This window comes from Falco peregrinus, chromosome 8 (genome assembly GCF_023634155.1).
Source record: "Falco peregrinus isolate bFalPer1 chromosome 8, bFalPer1.pri, whole genome shotgun sequence".
Taxonomy (NCBI): domain Eukaryota; kingdom Metazoa; phylum Chordata; class Aves; order Falconiformes; family Falconidae; genus Falco; species Falco peregrinus.
This window is the reverse complement of record NC_073728.1, coordinates 2,356,370-2,373,944: the sequence shown is the minus strand read 5'-3', so window position 1 is coordinate 2,373,944 and position 17,575 is coordinate 2,356,370. Positions and strand designations below refer to the sequence as shown.

At 39.6% G+C, this 17,575-nt stretch overlaps 2 protein-coding genes across 8 annotated transcripts in view; both read right to left on the bottom strand.

Annotated features, from left to right (window-relative positions):
• The window catches only part of PGAP1 (post-GPI attachment to proteins inositol deacylase 1), a 38,805-nt gene extending 31,109 nt beyond the window's left edge, over positions 1–7,696 (bottom strand). For both annotated transcript variants that reach the window (XM_055811793.1, XM_055811794.1), the window contains exons 1-2: positions 6,871–7,696; positions 2,365–2,518 (exon numbers count right to left, since the gene is read on the bottom strand). In XM_055811793.1, the coding sequence (XP_055667768.1) occupies positions 2,365–2,518; positions 6,871–7,206 (490 nt within the window). In that variant the 5' untranslated portion in view covers positions 7,207–7,696. The remainder of the gene's footprint in view (positions 1–2,364; positions 2,519–6,870) is intronic.
• Positions 7,697–7,843: 147 nt separating this feature from the next.
• Positions 7,844–17,575, bottom strand: part of ANKRD44 (ankyrin repeat domain 44) — a 143,936-nt gene continuing 134,204 nt past the window's right edge. For 3 of the 6 annotated variants that reach the window (XM_055811787.1, XM_055811788.1, XM_055811789.1), the window contains exons 25-28: positions 17,315–17,397; positions 16,056–16,138; positions 14,860–14,951; positions 7,844–12,657 (exon numbers count right to left, since the gene is read on the bottom strand). In XM_055811787.1, the coding sequence (XP_055667762.1) occupies positions 12,392–12,657; positions 14,860–14,951; positions 16,056–16,138; positions 17,315–17,397 (524 nt within the window). In that variant the 3' untranslated portion in view covers positions 7,844–12,391. Of the gene's footprint in view, positions 12,658–14,478; positions 14,580–14,859; positions 14,952–16,055; positions 16,139–17,314; positions 17,398–17,575 lie in introns of all 6 variants that reach the window. The other 3 variants (XM_055811790.1, XM_055811791.1, XR_008748373.1) reach the window with 2 other exon arrangements.

The following is a 17,575-nucleotide window of genomic DNA, read 5'->3' as shown; positions in this document are numbered from 1 at the left end:
TGCAGCCTGCAGAATTCTCCTTCCGGACAAGTATGTGACAGAAATTAACACACCAAGCAGTTTTCAGTGAAGTTTGTAAAATAGGAAAATAACATTTATGAAATACTTTATATGTTCGAACACCCAAGCAGGTATTATCACCATGATGAAAACTGTAAATCTAATTTCACCAATTCTATCTAAAGCTAGTAAGTGGTAAGAACACATTCATAATGGTTTGAAAAGACCTAAACAGTACTTAAAAGATCAAGTATCTTATCACAACTTTACATCTTGGAGGTCATGGTAAAGAGAACAAGAACATTGCCAAAGATCACAAGACAAGCATGTGACAGACACCCAAGTTGAACTCAGGCTCTCAATTCTCCCAGTCTCGGGTTCATTTCCAACAACTACACCAGTACATCCTTTACTCAAAGTCTGAATTTTGTACATTTTAAAAGGTTCATTTTCATGCCCACGAAAGCTGATGAATTAACATGTTTCAATAGTGTTTCTAACACATCAAAATCTCCTGAAAGGAAGTTGTAGTGCAGTGGGTATCAGTCTTTTCTTCCAAGAAATGGACTCAAGTTAAGTCAGGAGAGTTTTAGACTGGATACTAGGGAAAAAAAAATTCTTCACTGAAATGGTTGTCAAGCACTGTAACAGGCTGCCCTGACAGGGAAGTGGTGCAGTCACCATCCCTGGAGGCATTTAAACAATACATAGATGTGGTGCTTACAGCCATGGTTTAGTGGTGGGCTTGGCAAGTTTTAGGTTGATGGCTGGATTCAATGAACTTATAGGTCCTTTCCAGCCGAAATGATTCTATGAAAATAACAAGCCCAGCAAAGGCAGCAACAGAACTTCTGTCTTCCTTGCTCAGCAAATATGGATTTATTTTAAACAAGTATGAAAATAACAATAGCAACACCTTCTCTGTTCATCTAGGTATCAGAACGAAAGTGTGTTATCCCACAGTAAATTCTGAACACAATATGAATTTCCATAAATTCCACAACAAACCAAAAACTATTCTGAGCCACTGATTAAGGCTGAACATTTTCACAAAGATTTTGAGAAAGGCACATATTACTTATTGCCAGTTTCCCTAAATCAATTTCTCAAATAAATATTTAAATTTTTACTGATCTTAAGCAGCACATCATATCCACAGCAGGTAGTACTTCTACTCACTTAGTTTAAGTTTTTCTTCAGATACTCCCTTTTGATTCCTAACATGCCCTGAAGGTATCATTTTATTTCCCACATAACAACGTACTGCCATTGTTTTAGACAGAGCATGAATTCACAGATTTGCACAATTACAAAAGTCCATATGGCATCTCTCATAATCATTGTGTTGGTAATCTTTTTTGGATGCTATTGAGCCTGAAAATCTGTAGGGGTTTTCTGGAAGCATGAGTTGGTAAAATATTTTACTTTGTTATAAGCTAAATAAGTATGTCCTCAAAGAAAACAACTTTGTAAAGGTTCTCCGAGATAATTTAATCACCAAGTTTAGTAAAAAGATAAGGAAAAATTATCACAGTGAGACATCAGGGTTTAGACTGCGGTGGTTTTCCCCGTGCATACAAATCAATTTTGTTCACATCATGGAGTATTACTGTTTCAAGCACATTTTAGAGAGCAAAAATCACTGCCTGACAAACCCAGCCTGGAAGGAATACCAGATACTTGCATAAACACTTAAACATAATACCTCATGTTCATCAAACTACTAACTTCAGTATTTACAATGAAAAATAATAACACTTTAAAACCATTACTTATTTTCATTTGGAGCCTAGAAGTTTCAGAGGGAATAACCTGGAAAACAAAGCAGGCTATGTGTCAAGTGGGAAGATGACCTTAAGGGAAAAAGACCACTACATGAAAAAGTAGGAATTAATGGAGCTACAGGGCAAGCCATAAGATGATGCTTATTTCTATAGCACGTAATTACTTCACAGATGGTAGCTTGTGCAGTTTCTTCTAATCAAATTCAGGTCTCGTGTTATTTGGCATAACTGCACTAAACGTTGTTCAAATCAAAACCAACTAGATGTTTGCAATCAAAAATACAGCAAGGGTGCAGTGCTGCCATAGTACGGCCTAAACTGTACTGTTTCTGGCTATCAAAAGTTAAAGTCTCACTCCAGAAAAATATTATAGCTGAACTGTTCAACAGATTTCAAACAAAAAGAATGTATTTTGACTGCTTGAAATTAACCATGGACTTACAAGGATATCTACACCATAATATTGTCAGTCATTGTGACTCTTGTTGATACTATTTCAAACAGAAAACTTCTTGCCACCACCTGAAGTATAAACACAAGAGCTGTTTGTAACACCCCTGTAACTTAACTAAATGCTTACCTTGTTTGTAACTGCCAGCATTCCCAGGAAGAAAGAGAACTGGAATTCCTGTCAATAGGAGATTTTTGTTTTCTTCGGCATAGTTCCCTTCTCCATAGAGATAGAGCTCATATGCTGGGTATCGTCTGGCTATTTTCTTGGGTAATTTTATTTTCTGTTGAAAAGTTTAAAAGAAAACAAATACCTTGCTTATACTGTTGCAAACAAGAAGATACAGTGGCTATCCAGTCGTTTAAATGATCTGGCTTATGTTTTACCTATTAAGTTACAGTCATATAATTATGTCTACAGAATAAAAAATTATGACTACAGAGTGAAAAACGGGGGTTTGCTTAAAAAAATAATTAAAAATAAAGTATCAAGTATTTTGTTTAAGTAGGTATTACCATGCATACTTAGTGGCTACACTTACTTGAAACAGCTATTAACTGGCTTTGAAACAAACTGCAACTGAGTGCAACTATGTATCTTTTAAAGTTGCACATTCATCAACTAAATCCAGACTTACACTACAGAGGAGGAAAAAGGAAAAGGTACGGCCCAACCCACTTCTCCCAGGTCACGAGAATTTGAGACCAGAAACTGGGGCACCTGAGTGATCCTAATTATTCCAAATGCTCCTTAACAGCTCTGGAATCCTTTCCAATACCATTTAACTCGGAACAAGGATGTGCTACCGCACCTGATGCCAAAGCTAAATCTCAAGAACACAGTTACGTAGGTGACTGTCAGATGACAACTATCATGTCAGGGTAAGTTACAGATGCAACGCGAGTTCTCTTAGGTGATTTTTACAGAGTTGAAAACTGCAATGGGAATTTAAACAATAGTAGTAACCACCTTAATATGGCTCATCAGAAAAAATAAACCCATGATACTTTTTTCTTGCTGTTTTTAGAGTTGGTTTTGTGGCCTAGTGATGAACCACCTGGTTTTGTAACAACTCAGGATCCAATTTACACAGTCAACTGTCGTCTTAAAGAAGGCCGTATTTCTTGTACTAAAACAAAGAAGCAAACAACTGACCACCTCACCTATCACATAACATAATCATAGGATTATGAATTCCCAAAGAGGAAGGAACAAAATTGCTTTGAACCTGAGGGCTAGGTGATGGTTAAGTCTTAGACCAGTAAGTGATGACTCTGACAGCCATATGCCACTGGTTTAAACTAAATAGACTGTAAGTATGAAAACATTTAATTAGCTTCTACATGGAGGCTGGCTGGTTTATAATTTTGAGTTTCTAAGACAGAAATTTTTAAAATTTCTATGAATGTGAATACACTTGTTCTAACATTTGATTGCTTATTTTATGACAATTCAGAGATAAATAAGATAATAAAAAAATAAAATTATTAAGGTGTAGTTTATATTTTAAGGAAACACTTCATTTTACACAATACGATCAAAACTAAACTCAGGTTTGCATCAGAAATCTTCTCTAAAATCGCTCTTAATTGCTTTCTCAAATCAAAGCATCGTTGTTTTGGATATTTCAGTTGTTTCTCTCAAACCAATCTAGAGTAAAGGCAATTTAGCTTTAATTTCCTGCCAAAACACACTTGCCCAAGGAGTATTTCCTTTCTCCCTTTGCCTTCAAATTGCCATATTGGTTATTGGCAACCTCTTCTTATGATGCTTGATAAATAGATTTAAAATGTATTTTATATAATATGTATAAATAGGTATTAGATTTTTATAATCTTATATATTATAACAAAATACACATACTAGAGGCAGACAGAGTGTGTTCCAATTCCTTCACTGTGAACAAAAGAACAGTTAAGCTTTGTTCAGGCCTTATGTCTTCAGATCATTGTTTCCATGTTCCTTCCCTTTTCTCCAACATCTCACCTTCCTAACTTCACTGACCTAACTGTCCCTTTCTACTGCTCCTTTTTCAAAGGTTTTTTCAAAAATCTGTGAAAAAATTTTAAATTAATCAGTGTCCATTACTAAACTAAGAATGCCACCAAGATATGTTTATATAACCTCCTGATGGACCACATCAGCTGTCCTTCCATGGTATCTTCCTGGTTCACTATTCTTGCAAACACTTTTACAGAACATAAAATTAACAAGCTGCCCTTCTTTGGGTCCATGTTGAAAGCAAAAAACTACACAATCCATAAGAACTGTACTACCAAAATACTGGGTTTATTCAGTCAATCACAACGCTCAAACATTATAACAAAACAGCAATGCTTAACTCGAAAGGAAAACAGATGTTCACATTCCATGACAGTGTATTTAAATTATGAATTCCCAAGACACTGCTTACATAATTGGTTGTAGTGAGCTATATTAACTTTTTACAATGTCAAACAGGCTTCATTTTTCACCCTGGTTCCCAAAGAAATGAGGCTTATGAAAAAGTTCTCATTATTACTAACTTGTGAATCCCTTATGAAGCACAGCTGAACAGGACAAGGCTAGGTAAAATTCAAATAGTGCAATTCTGCAATACATGCCAAAAAACCCCACCAAAGATGATTAAGTGCAAAAAAAGAAAAAAAAAAGCAAACCAATTCCATTCCTTAGCATTAACTTGACTGTGAGCTAACCCACCCTGTCAGACACAAAAGAAATTAAACTTCTCATGTTTAATTGCTCAAATCATTATTTGTTTGTAACATGACACCCAACCTGGGAGGACCCGAAATTCCTACCTTGTGATTCTCGTACCAATGTCATCATTACAAAGACATTAAAAATTAAACAAGCAGCCTCTCAACAATAAAGAGGTACTTGAAGAGTATAATGCCTTAGCAAAAGCAGACAAATTAATAATTTCTCCCACCCCAGAAGTACTGCTTTCCACACAGTAAAAGTGATTATTCATCAGCAGAGATGGACGAGAGGGAGTGCTGCCAGCCCCAACCTGCATCTCCTGTGTGGAACTACCGCTTACCCTTAAGCCTCACATCTCCTACTGCCACAACGAGTACCTGAAGACGCTTAGAATTTAAGCCGCGACGTAACCAGTAAATACAAAAGATGTGTGGGGGCAGATAAGAATTTCAAGCAACTACCAATAACATTAGACAGATTTTGCTAGTAACTTTCTGTTGGCTGGCTTCAGATTGAAGATGAAGTAGGTTTTGGCTGCTAGGTGATCTGAAAAATCAGCGCATAGTATTTGGAACTGCTTAAACGATTTTGTTCTACAGCACTGACAAAACAACACTTGTAACTACACCAAGGCTCTCTTTTGTAGGCTAACATAACCATGTCAATGTTAGCAAATGAAGGTTAATAGATCCAAAAATTAACTTTCTGCTTCATTACCAGTTTAGGTACTAAGGTTTAAGATCTTCTTTACTGTGTGAACCAGTTTGCAACCTACTTCAGAACACAGTATTATTTAGAATACTTCACATTTTTTCTAACATAAATTATATCCCAGATGATGCTAAACTGATGTTTAGGAGACAACAAATCATGCTTTGGGATGCTTTCAATAGGACAGAAAATCCCGTAGTAAGCACAACTATTAAAAAGAGAAATTGATTTCCCACAACTGCGGCATTACCAGCGAACCTACATGCACTCACATATGTACATCCTCCTGCTCTTAAGCCGTAATACTGTGCCTGGAAAATGACAGTTCCATCAGCAGTCCTCTCTCTCAAACTGATCCAAGGTATTCCAAGATCAACTGATCAAGCAGTTTCCGAGAGGCTTCGTTAGCAAAGGAGGGACTTCAGAGAGACCCACAGGCTATGCCGACGGCTGCGGCTGTGCCACCTACAAGAGCTCACAGGGAGGCCCTTGCGCTGCGGGTTCACCAGTGCAAGAAATACACTGGTGTTTGAATCTCAGCTGTTCACTTTTTTGGACACAGCAGTTGCTTCGCACTCTGAAAAAGGACCAAGCACAAGGCTCAAGCTCCCGGGCACTCACGGTGCTGTCAGAGAACCTGGCCTGGCCTCTTCCTCCGCAACAGCTCGGGTGAGCTTTTGACAGGTTTTCCCAGTACTACAACAGGCATTTACCTGTCAGAGAATGGGAAGCTTTACTGTTCGTTGTCCCTTCGCACAGGTGGCAGTGCCAAACCCCTCATCACTTTGCAGGTAGCCAGCTTCTCCCTTCCGCAGCCACCCAAGGCGCACGCCTACGTGATGCAGCCAAAGCAGCGCGTTTTCCCACGTGCACAGACCCCTCAGATCGACCACAGCTATTTTTACCCCGTTTCCAGCTTGCTGTTACGCAGAGGCCACCTCAGCAAGTTAGCTACCTCACAAGTTCGGGGAGCGGCCGGGACCACCTGTGTGGCAGTTCTCCGCGGCTGAGCGCGGCCGGGGCTGCCTGCCCTCCCCGGTAGCGGGGCCGAGGGCAGCCGGGCCGTCGGAGGAGAGCCGCGCCGGGCCGGGCCGGGCCGCCGGCGTGGAGCCGCCGCAGGGCTGCGCCTCAGGAAGCGGCTGGCGGCCGCGGCCGCTCCCTCAGCGGCGGGCTCTCCCACCTGTTACAGCGCCGCCCGCTCCCTCGGCGCGCCGCACTCACCAGGTACTCGGGGTACTCGTACATGTAGGTCATGCTGCACCGGTTCTCCTCGTAGAGGAACAGCACGTCCCGCACCCCGAGCAGCACCAGCGCCGCCAGCGCCCCGTAGAAAAGCGCCGCCACCATGGCACCCCGCCGCGCCCAGGTGCGGAGCGCAGCGCAGCGCGGAGCCGCCCGTCCCCCGCTGCCTCTCGGCGCACACAGGCACGGCGGGGCGGGCGGCGCCACCGCCCGGGGGCGGGGCGGGGCGGGCGGCACCACCTGGCCGCCGCCGGCAGCGGCGGGAGGGCGGCCGCCATATTGGCAAGGCGAGGCTGAGGGAGGGACGGCCGCCATGTCGCGGGAGCCATTGCGGGGAGGTCAGGGGGCGACCGGCAGGCTCCCTCCGGCCGGCAGCTTGCCGGCGCTGCCATGAGAGGGAGGTCAGCTCGTCGTCGCGGCGGTGCGCCTGCTCAGCCGCAGGAGGGGCGCCGGCGCTCGGCCCCTCGCCGGGCGGGCAGGAGCCGGGCCGCTGAGGTGAATGCGCGGGCTCCGGCGCTCGCCCGGCTCCCGGCCCGCCAGCGGTGTCATCAAAACGGCCTTAAGGTTTCTAAGCACTCAGCACGTAAAAGCCGCTGTTGACAGTGGGTCTTTTGGGGGGGGTTGTTTGTTTCCTTTAATTAAGCACTTTTAACAACTTCCCATCTTTTATTGCCATTAGACACCACGGGACCGCTATGCGGCCCGGTGCGCGGCACGCACGCTGCTGATCATCAGCGAAAAATAATAGTAAAATATTTAATAACTGACATAAAAAACATATTTTTTTTTTTGATCGACAGAGGAAGTGATACTATCATCAGCTAAGACAAGGGGTAATTACATATGAGGGAAGTACAAAGCAGAAATACATATAGTTGAATTTTCATGGTCTTCACTGCTAAATACTTCAGAAGCCTTTACCCCTCCTTTAAAAGAAACAAAATTTACTCAGTTTTCCAACAGTATTTGTACCATTTTTATTTGTAAAAATAACCATCTGAATGCATTGCAATTGTAGTTTACAGTTAGGATTCTTCATTACATTAATACAGCATTCAGTAGTTGAAAAAATTACTAAACTGTGCTTGAGAAGATTCAGGTTGAATTCCAAGTCATTCACTGAATTAAGTCTTTTTTTTCTTTTTTTTTTGTCTCATTTCATATGAGACATTTACCCAAGTCCTTAAACTGCAATTTACAAAACCAAAACAATATCGACAAAACCCCACTGAAACCATCAAACAATATTTTTATATTGTTTATTACAAATGTTATGCAAAATATAACACTGGCACCAGATTCGTATCACCATGGTTTGTAAAGATATATTGCACATGCTAAAGCGTAAAATATAAGACAAAACCTACAAAACATAAGATATTGGCTTTAATATGTAGATCACTGCATAAGAAACGCATAAAATTACATTTTATACACACACTCGGATTGTCACTAGTTTAAAACGCCCTTTCCTATAACACTGACCTAAGGTTTACTTTTTGTGTGATAAGAAAGCATTTTCAGCACTGCAAAAATTATACATTATTCCTATAGAAATTTAGCATATTAATTTTCATTTCAATGCAGGTAGACATATGAAAAGAAGAAACACTTTATACATTCAAGGAAGGTCTGAAATGAAAATTTACTGGTAATATATTGCTTTTGTAACACTCAAAGGAAAAAAAAAAAAGGGAAAAAAGACTGTTTCACAAAACATTTCCATAATACACAAATATAAAAAGGCACTCTAATATTTCTTACATGACTAAGAATAAAAATCACAATTATTTTTTTTAAAATCATCCTCAAGATACATAACCAAGTTTCTCAACAGTACAATGGATAAACAATTCATTTCATGTGTTTGTTCTAATTCAATAATCTGGCAGTTGTTTACTGCGTAAAAGTACCAAACACATTATGGTGCCCTTTTAGTAGCGATGAACAGAAATCCCCTGAGCTATTTCACAGCAATTTCAGGCAGTCTGGAGGTTGTAACTCAGTATTTATGAGAGAGACTTGGGACCCCATCCTGCTATGGATTCCACCTGCCACTGTGGTTAAAATACGGGATGAACCGATCCTGCTAACGCACTTGGGCATACAGCTGCCCCTCCTGAACACCCTCTGCTTGGTGCAGACACAGAAGTCGGCCACGGTAAATTGCAGGATCCAGGGTTAAGTGCAACAACTATATACGATTAACTCTACTCTCGCAAAGAGTCCGCAGAAAGGCAAGGTGATTATTTACAAGAGTAAAATTATTCCCATGCTTAAATACCTGCCCTAAATTTCAAATTTGTTTTCTACATGTGATAAACTATATTGCAGATTAATGTACTAGCATACAAAAAAAAGGAAAAGGGATTCTGGTAATTCATGTGAGATGTGGGATAGGCCAATACCGAGTACTTCCAAGTGTCTTGCTCATGACAGTTTTCCTCCTAAATACAGCACACTCCAAACGTGACTTTCACAATGCCCTTAAGACACCAACAAATCATATGTTTCTATGATTTTTTTGGAACATTGCATATTTACATCATTGTTAGTTTACAGAAAAGTTTAATCGATGAAGTTTGGATTTGGTTCCTAGAATCAAAAGCAGGATCAAAGTAATTCAGTAACCGCCTATGTAAGAGGCAGCAGTTACTGCACTACACGATTTCCAGAGTTACAAGGTATTGCAAATATACAGAAGAATTTTCAGTAACTCTGTGTTAGCAAGTGAAAATACTGATTTTTTTTTTTTTTTTTAATAGCTGCTTAAAATAATACAGCATCCTCTTTGTGGAGAGGACTGGTTTTCTCCTAATGAAAGCAGCTTCACATAGGATAGCGTAACTTTCTTTGTTTCGGGGTGAAACTTAAAAGTAATACTGCCAAGGAGCCTGCCTACATCTCTGGTTAAAATAACACCAAAAGGATGATCCTGCTGTTAGACAGGTGGCAGCTCCTTCCCATTTGTTTATTTGTTTTCAATGACATAATTCAACATAAAACAAAGAAAAATTTTGGATTTCTATTCATTTCTGAACAGACGCCACTGAAAACTTTCAACAAGTGATCTCTCTTATTTTCAGTGCTTAAAGTAAGGTGGTTATTGCTATTCTGCAACCCTTAAAAGCAAAAACGTTAAGAAAATTCAATCATAAAAACGTTGTTCTGTGCTATTTCTGAGGAGAAAACCAGGGTTTCAGGTGCTCTGTCATTCTACTGCAGAAATACAGAGCTGAGGGAAAAGAAACGTTCACTTTTACAGAGACTCTCCCTTGTGATTATTATTTTTTTAAAAAAACTTTGGAAATCTGTTAACGCTCAAGGAAAAAAATATTTAATTTTAGCAAGGCAAAATAAACTTGATACATAAATATTTTCTTAATTAAAGAACTGGAATCTGCCAACAGATTTTTAACAATACAGTGGAACACGGCTAAAAACTGCAACTAAAATAAAAATCCTTACTTTTCATTTACCCTGCCCAAAGCGTGCACTGAGGAGAAGCTCATCTCATCCTCCCCGCACAGCACAGATGCAGGCCTGCAGGCAGCCTGAGCGTGAACCACAGGAACCCGCACACCTTGACCCTGTGCTGTACGACCTTCTCCCCTCTTTACTGTGGCTGCACAGGGGCTGCAGCCCTTTCTTATGCGCTTACATGAGGGAAGGTGTTTTGCTTTCTGCTTTTTACCACCATAGCCTGTGGACTTAATCTTTGCGTTCTGTACAAGAAGGTGGGCACTCTCCCAAAGTGCATCAGCCCTTCCTTTCTCTACTCAGGCCATCACTCTTGCCTAGATTCACATTTCATTTCACATCATGCCAAATAGTACACACAAATGCTAACTAGGAGAACAAGCCATAGTTATTTTTCCTGGGCATTTGTTTCATTTCAAATAAATATAAACACATTTACATTAAAGGTATATGAACATATTCTTTAGTCTGGAAAAAAACAAAACTGTGGTCAATACATCATCAGTTACAAATGTCAACTTGAAACCTGCGTCATAAAATGTAAAATTCGCTCGAGACTACTCATTTCCTCAAAAGTTTATATTTTTATGGTTTAGAAAAACTACTTCATTATGTCACTCACATTTGAAGAAAAAAATAAAAGTAGCAAAGTCTTCCATTTAACTACTGAAGCATTTTGGTCCTCTTGGTACAGCTGGTTAGTTCATGATAACTTTTTGTTTATATTTTTGTTTGGTTTTGTTTAGAAAGTGTCATTCTTCCTTTTGTATATCTGTTGCAGGCGAGGGTCGTGGTCCATTTGACCTAGAAACTTTGGCAGAAGGAGTAAACATATTCACAAAGTTGACATTGCTTTAAAAGCTGGTGACAACAGGCTTTTTTAGCATGTATCTCTGATCACACTGCTATGTTTTCTGGTGTTTGGTATTTCAGCTTTTGGTGTTCTGCTTTCATTGCTTTACCTTTGCTCTGTTAATCCAAACACTGGCAAAAGTATTTTAGAACTTGATACTGTTTACAGTAAAAATAAATTATTTCAGCATAGAAGAGGAAAAAAACAATCCATTTAAGATGGCAAGTCATTATAAACTCTTACATACACCTTTGTCTACACCTGATTTCCTCCCTCCCCACCCTACCCCACCCCACCCCTTTTTTTTTTTCCTGGTGCTAGATTCATCATTAATGGCTCAGGTGACAGAAACATCTAATGACCCTAATTCTGTAGTGCAAATAAACTGTACATGTTTGTGCTGAATTGGAAAAAAAAAAAAAAGTAAGGGCCAAGTGATACTCATTTTACACAAGTGGTTCCACTAACATCCATGGGAAAATATGGTGAGACAAGTAGAATTTGGCCTTAAGAGTTAGTAAGTATATTTTTCTAACTGTGTGCTGCAACTAAGAACTGTAAAAAGTGCCTTCTGTACGTTTAAGTGCTTAATACACACAGAATGTGAAAGGTTTCATTTCCTGCAGAAAAGTAATACAGGCAGTTTTTAAGATTTACAACTTTACCTTTGGTTTGTGTAAAAAAAAAAAAAAAAATCATCTAATTATCAGAGCCCCGGAAGCAGGAAACAGACAAACAGGAAAGGGGTGATGCTCAAATCTACGAAGGCTACACTGGGAATATGTTTGTGTGCTAAAGGTACAGCTAAAACATTTAAGAACTTTTTACAAACAGTTCCCTGTTTATTTGTGCTGTCAAAAAGAAAAAAGGCATTTTCTCTTCTTCTACTTAAAATAAGAGGTAGAGACTTTCCACAGGGGCACTTAGGGCCTGAAGAAAACATCAGAGAGCTGAAAAGCTGCAGAACATTAATGGGAATATGTTCCAGTAAACCCCTCTAACTTTGTTGTTTAAAGGCTCGATTTTCGGCAACTCTACAAATCTTTCAATACCTACTTGTCAAGAATAATAGTTAAGAACATAGCTGTGGGATTTAAGCTGTTTAAAAAGACAAAAATAAAGCTGACATGAAATAATAATGAAAAGAAGTTTCTGAATACCAAAAAGTCAAAATGTTTCAGAATCCGAATCATTTTCATTGTACCCATCCTCTGTTCCCACGTTATTACTCAAGGGCTTATTGTAAGAGTTAATGCTACCCATACTGGAGCCATCGCAGAGATGTGTCCTGCCCAAATTGTCTTTTTTAAAACAAACGAAGTTGAAAGCCGTCATTGAACTGGAGGGAGAAAAAGGCATCATGGTAGCCAAAATGAGTGCCAGGCAGTCAGCCACGTCTTTGTTAGGAGCGCAAGCCAGGGCTGGCGTATGACCTGGGCACAAATGCAGACAAGGCAATGGTTAGTACTAAGGGTACTGAGAATGGCACTGAGCATTCCTCATATACATCTCTAGGTGACGTCGTAAGCGGGAGATGTATGTTCAGTTACGAGCATGCCAGGCAACAGGGGTATGTTACTAATTTTAAATTAGACATGCCAGGAGAATACAAACTATATGGAGCATTTAAATCACTGTGACCACAACAAGCACTATGTTTGTAAAATCAGGCAGCAAACAGACTTCACGATATGAATAAAAGCTCTGGCTAAACATGGGTCTACAGCACAGACGGTACAATGAGTACAGGACACGGAGTACAGCAACAGGGGCAGAAACTGGCTTCAGTTTCTGTGCGCATCAACGAGTCTCATTCTGAGAGCAATGACTTTCATAAGAACATGGAAGATATTAGTTTAAAAATGTTTTGAAGTAAAAAGCAAATGATTTTAAAGACTGACCCGTTGAGTACCTACTCAACTCAGAAAGCAGTTTATTTAGCAATTAAATTATAAGGGAAAAGAATTAGACCTGTGCATGTGGTACATGTATAGCAGGTACGACTACGTGGATGTTTAGTTACTCAAAATTATGTTATGTTAGAAGAATAACGACTGTATTCAGAAAGCATGGCATACACTTTAAATACAAAGTTAATATTGTACAGATGTCAGTAAAACAAAGAACTGGGGAGCTAGTACAAGTTTGTCTTCGCTGCAGTTTAACTTGTCTCCGGCCCAAGCGCTGCCCCTACAGCAGCTCTTCACGTATACACACCTTGGAAACCGGTACGCTGATTACACTTGCTATCGACACATTTTGCAGGCTGCTGTGTAGCCCTGCAGCACTTTCCAACAAATCCTCCTGTATGCTAGGAGCCAAGAGATTTTTTTCCAGACGGCTAAATGTTAAGTGCTGCAGCAAGAGTAACCTGCAGCCATGAGCACTACCGACACCCTACTGCCTCAAGCAAGCCGGGAACGCCTGCAGCGCAGGTGAGGCTGGCGGACAAACGTGAGTACGGTTTTGTAGCAAGCTACCCACGCTTAAGCACTGACTGCAGTGAACGCATACCCTCAATGGAGTTTCCTCTTCCACTGAGTTCCAAGCACGAATATTCTTTAGAGCTGTACTTAAGCTAAGATTGTACTTACACTTCTCTCTTTTAAACTGCATATGCAGTTTTTCCCCCCCCAAAATTAAATGTGTATAAAATTCAAACCTAATTTTCATTAGTGACATACATGCAAATTAGCTGGATCTGTATGTACAGTTTTAATGATAAAAACTGTGGTTAGAAGTTAGTCGGGTTCATTTTTCTGTCCCCTATCTCTAAAATGAGGCTGGGGCCAGATGACTTCAGTGGAACTCATTCATGCAAGTATATCTAGGTAGCATCTGGGTAACAGCAAATACTCACCACTCAGTTCTTTTCATCCATAGATCTCAAATGTCTTGCTATGATGGGTGAGTATAATTATTGTTACTTTACGGATATGGGAAGAGGGAGGTACCGAATTGTTACATTAATGCCATGAAGTCAGTATTGTAAGAAAGACCAGCTTATTTCAGGAAGACAGTTTTGAAAACATTAATTATAGAAGCACAGCCCTCTACGGGCTTTATAATGTTTAGGGAAGGACTCCATTGAGATCTGAAACAAAATTATCAGATTTATTAACTAATCATGTATTTTACGAGGCAACAGTAATTTACTTGCATCTTGGATTAGGTCAGGCAAATGGTAAGCACAAGCTTTGATCTCAGAATGAACTAGGACACAATCAAACATATGTTGATGGTTTTCTTCCTACCCATTAAAACATGCGCTGATTGAATGCATAATCCTTAAATCTTCTGCAAGGCTTCAGAATTATCCGGTGCCACTTGCATGTTTAGGAAATTCAAGTTACCACTGCACTCAAGCATTAAAAAAGACTAGCTGTTGACAGTACATGCAAAATGAACAGTAAAAGGGACTGCTGTGATGTTTAGAATACATTTTTATACTAAAGAAAAATAAATAGTATCTTTCTTTCTTTTTTTTTAATAGGTACTCACACAGCTCACTGTTCTTGAAAGGATAAAAGCACCGATGATATCTATCACCAGCTTTTAAGTCTATTGCTTCGGTCTGTTGTAAAATTACCTGTTGGGTCCTACTGAAGATTGTCAAAGCATATTATTTTACTCACCATTTTCATCTACTGCTAGGACGCATGCCCCTTTGGCTAGCAACTCTTCAACCACCATCTTTAAGCCATTTCGTGCAGCAATATGGAGAGGTCTACAAAAATACACCAACTAAATTCAGACTTTCAAAAAAAGTTGGGAAATGCTTAATGCATACCAAACATCTGAAAAAATGTTTTCCTTCTTTGGATTGTTACAATTATATTGTAGACATTACATTATATTACAGCCTTTAAAATAATTGTCATGATCCACACCCATAAAAAATGTGCAAGACAAATATAATTACCTTTACATACACAAAGATCACTTAGTACTTCCCACTCTAAAGGCTTTCTTTAAAAAGCTATCCTATTTCCACTGTTTGCAGCACACAACTGACATTTAAAAGGAAAATGAATCTAAGAGTGAAGAAATGCTTTTGTTCCATCATTAATTCTGGCTACTACAGACTGTTCAAAATCATTGTATTGCCTTTTTACCCTTGAATACTCGATTGCTAATCTCGGTTACTGCTGAGCAGCTGGAAGTTACAAGTAACCACTGGTTTGCCCCTTTCCTGAGCCAACACCCCCCGGTGTGACTGTCTGGGGGCAGCTAGTGGGACAGGAAAAACAATTTCATATCAGAAGGGGGGAAAAAAGGGCCAAGATTAAACAAATCCTTCTGCAAGCTCTAGGTGACCTGCCACCTGAACTCGTGGCTGAATCTCCTACTGTGGGATTTCCCCACACCATAAAATGCTTGCAGCTGAAGTAAGAATATCGATGGGTCTAACTCTGCTTATAATGTATGGTATGGACAGAAGCTGCACATAAAATATCATGTAAAAAAAAACCAGGAAAATTAAATGTATCACCTTAAGTCTAAATAAATTATTAAGACTTAAGGTGAAGCTCAAAGAGCTAGGAAATGCCAGATGTATACTTAGGCATTCACATGATTAATAGACATTTTGATACGGTCTTCAAATAAATGACCTCATATAATTTTTCCACCAGACCATGGATAAAATTGGCATCAAAGAAATCAAAATTAAAAGTGAAAATACAATATAAACCTCTTCAAGGGCAAGCACTCAAAACCCCCAGAAATTAACTTTTTTGTTCTATAAAAGTATCCAAGACATGAATTTAAAATGCTAAATTGGAATTTTCTGGTAATTCAACTGAACTTAAGAGGAGCAGGCTATACTTACGTCTGCAATGCATTATTTTTTGCATTGATAAGGCTCTGTTCTTGTATCTTGTCAAGTATTAACAAGGCACATTTTTCATGACCCTGTCATTGAGGGAGAAAAACAAATAGTGTTAATTTGCTGAGGAGTTTGAAATTGCAGCAAAATAAATGTTACATCTAAAAATGAAATGGAGTAACTCAATTTGAAATATTAACGGAGTGGCATGTTCTGTAAGGATGTGTAGTAAGTGAACAGTAGGAGCCTTGAAATACCATTTATGAACCACCACCGGTAGGATGCTTTAGCACATTTAGAAATTTAGGCATTCATCTGTCTTTCAGCCCTCCATTCATTATATATGAATTCACGTCCTCACCTTTCAGAGAAGACAACTATTTCTCTTGAGAAAGCGCTCAATGGATTATTCATTAGAGCCTCATAGCAACATAGAAAGAGATGGCTTAATGTCAGGAACGAATACTATACTTTCTGGGTCTTTAAATGGCCTTTCTGAATTATTAAAGAGCTACTACAAAACCCCTTCAGTGTGAGAGCTCTACCCATGAAGCTTTGGCAGTAACACAGACCCAGGCCTTATTTCTGACACTGTTTCAGCACAGCAAGTCGCAGGTGCTGAGCCCACAGCCCCAGCAGGTGAACAGCTGCCTGCAGGGCCTTGAGAGCTCAGCCAGGCTCATGCGTCGGCAGAAACTGGAGTAATACTGTCACCCAGGAATACAGCCTGGGGACAGGAGCAAAAGAAAAGGCCCAGGAGAGGCAGTCCCACGGGCATTTTTGCTGCCAGGAACAGCAGCAGCAACTGGAATTCAGACAAAGAAAGGGTGGGAAAAGACACCACCACCAATCTAATCAATGCCTCTGGTTCTACTGCTGCTCTGGTAAGGGAAAATGTTGGGTTTCTTCCACAGAAACTGGAGAATAATATTAATAAAAAAGAATAAATACCTTTTTTTTTTTCTTTGCCACTGAACCTACGTTAAGCTACTTTACAGTGACATTATTTGGTAAAATCTTAAAGGGTTTTCCATTACTTCTCTTAGGTCACCTCCTTACATTTATGTTGTCATAAGAAGCATCCGTATTTTTCAATTTACAAAACTTTGAAACAGACCTGAGAAAAAGCTTGGAACAATGTTCCCTTCCTCACCACAAGTTTGACCGCCACACTTCCATTGCAGAAAACAATTTAGGAGCATAAACACACATGTGCATACAGACACACTGCGGTGAGAAGCATACAGAGCTCTTTGACTTACTTTACTGCTAGCCAAGTGCAAAGATGTATTCAACTCCTTATCTTTTAATGTCAGGTCAGCCTTGGCAATGTTCACCAAAAAGTCTGAGGTATAGAACACAGATCAATGAACAAACCCAATGGGCAGATGAACATACGAAAACAGAGGAAAAAATTACTATTTCAGTATATGCATGCATACGTGCTAATCAATTAAGCCTTTACCCAACCTAAGCTTTATGAACAGGAACTGAAAATAATGAATGAGAACAGACTAATCTTG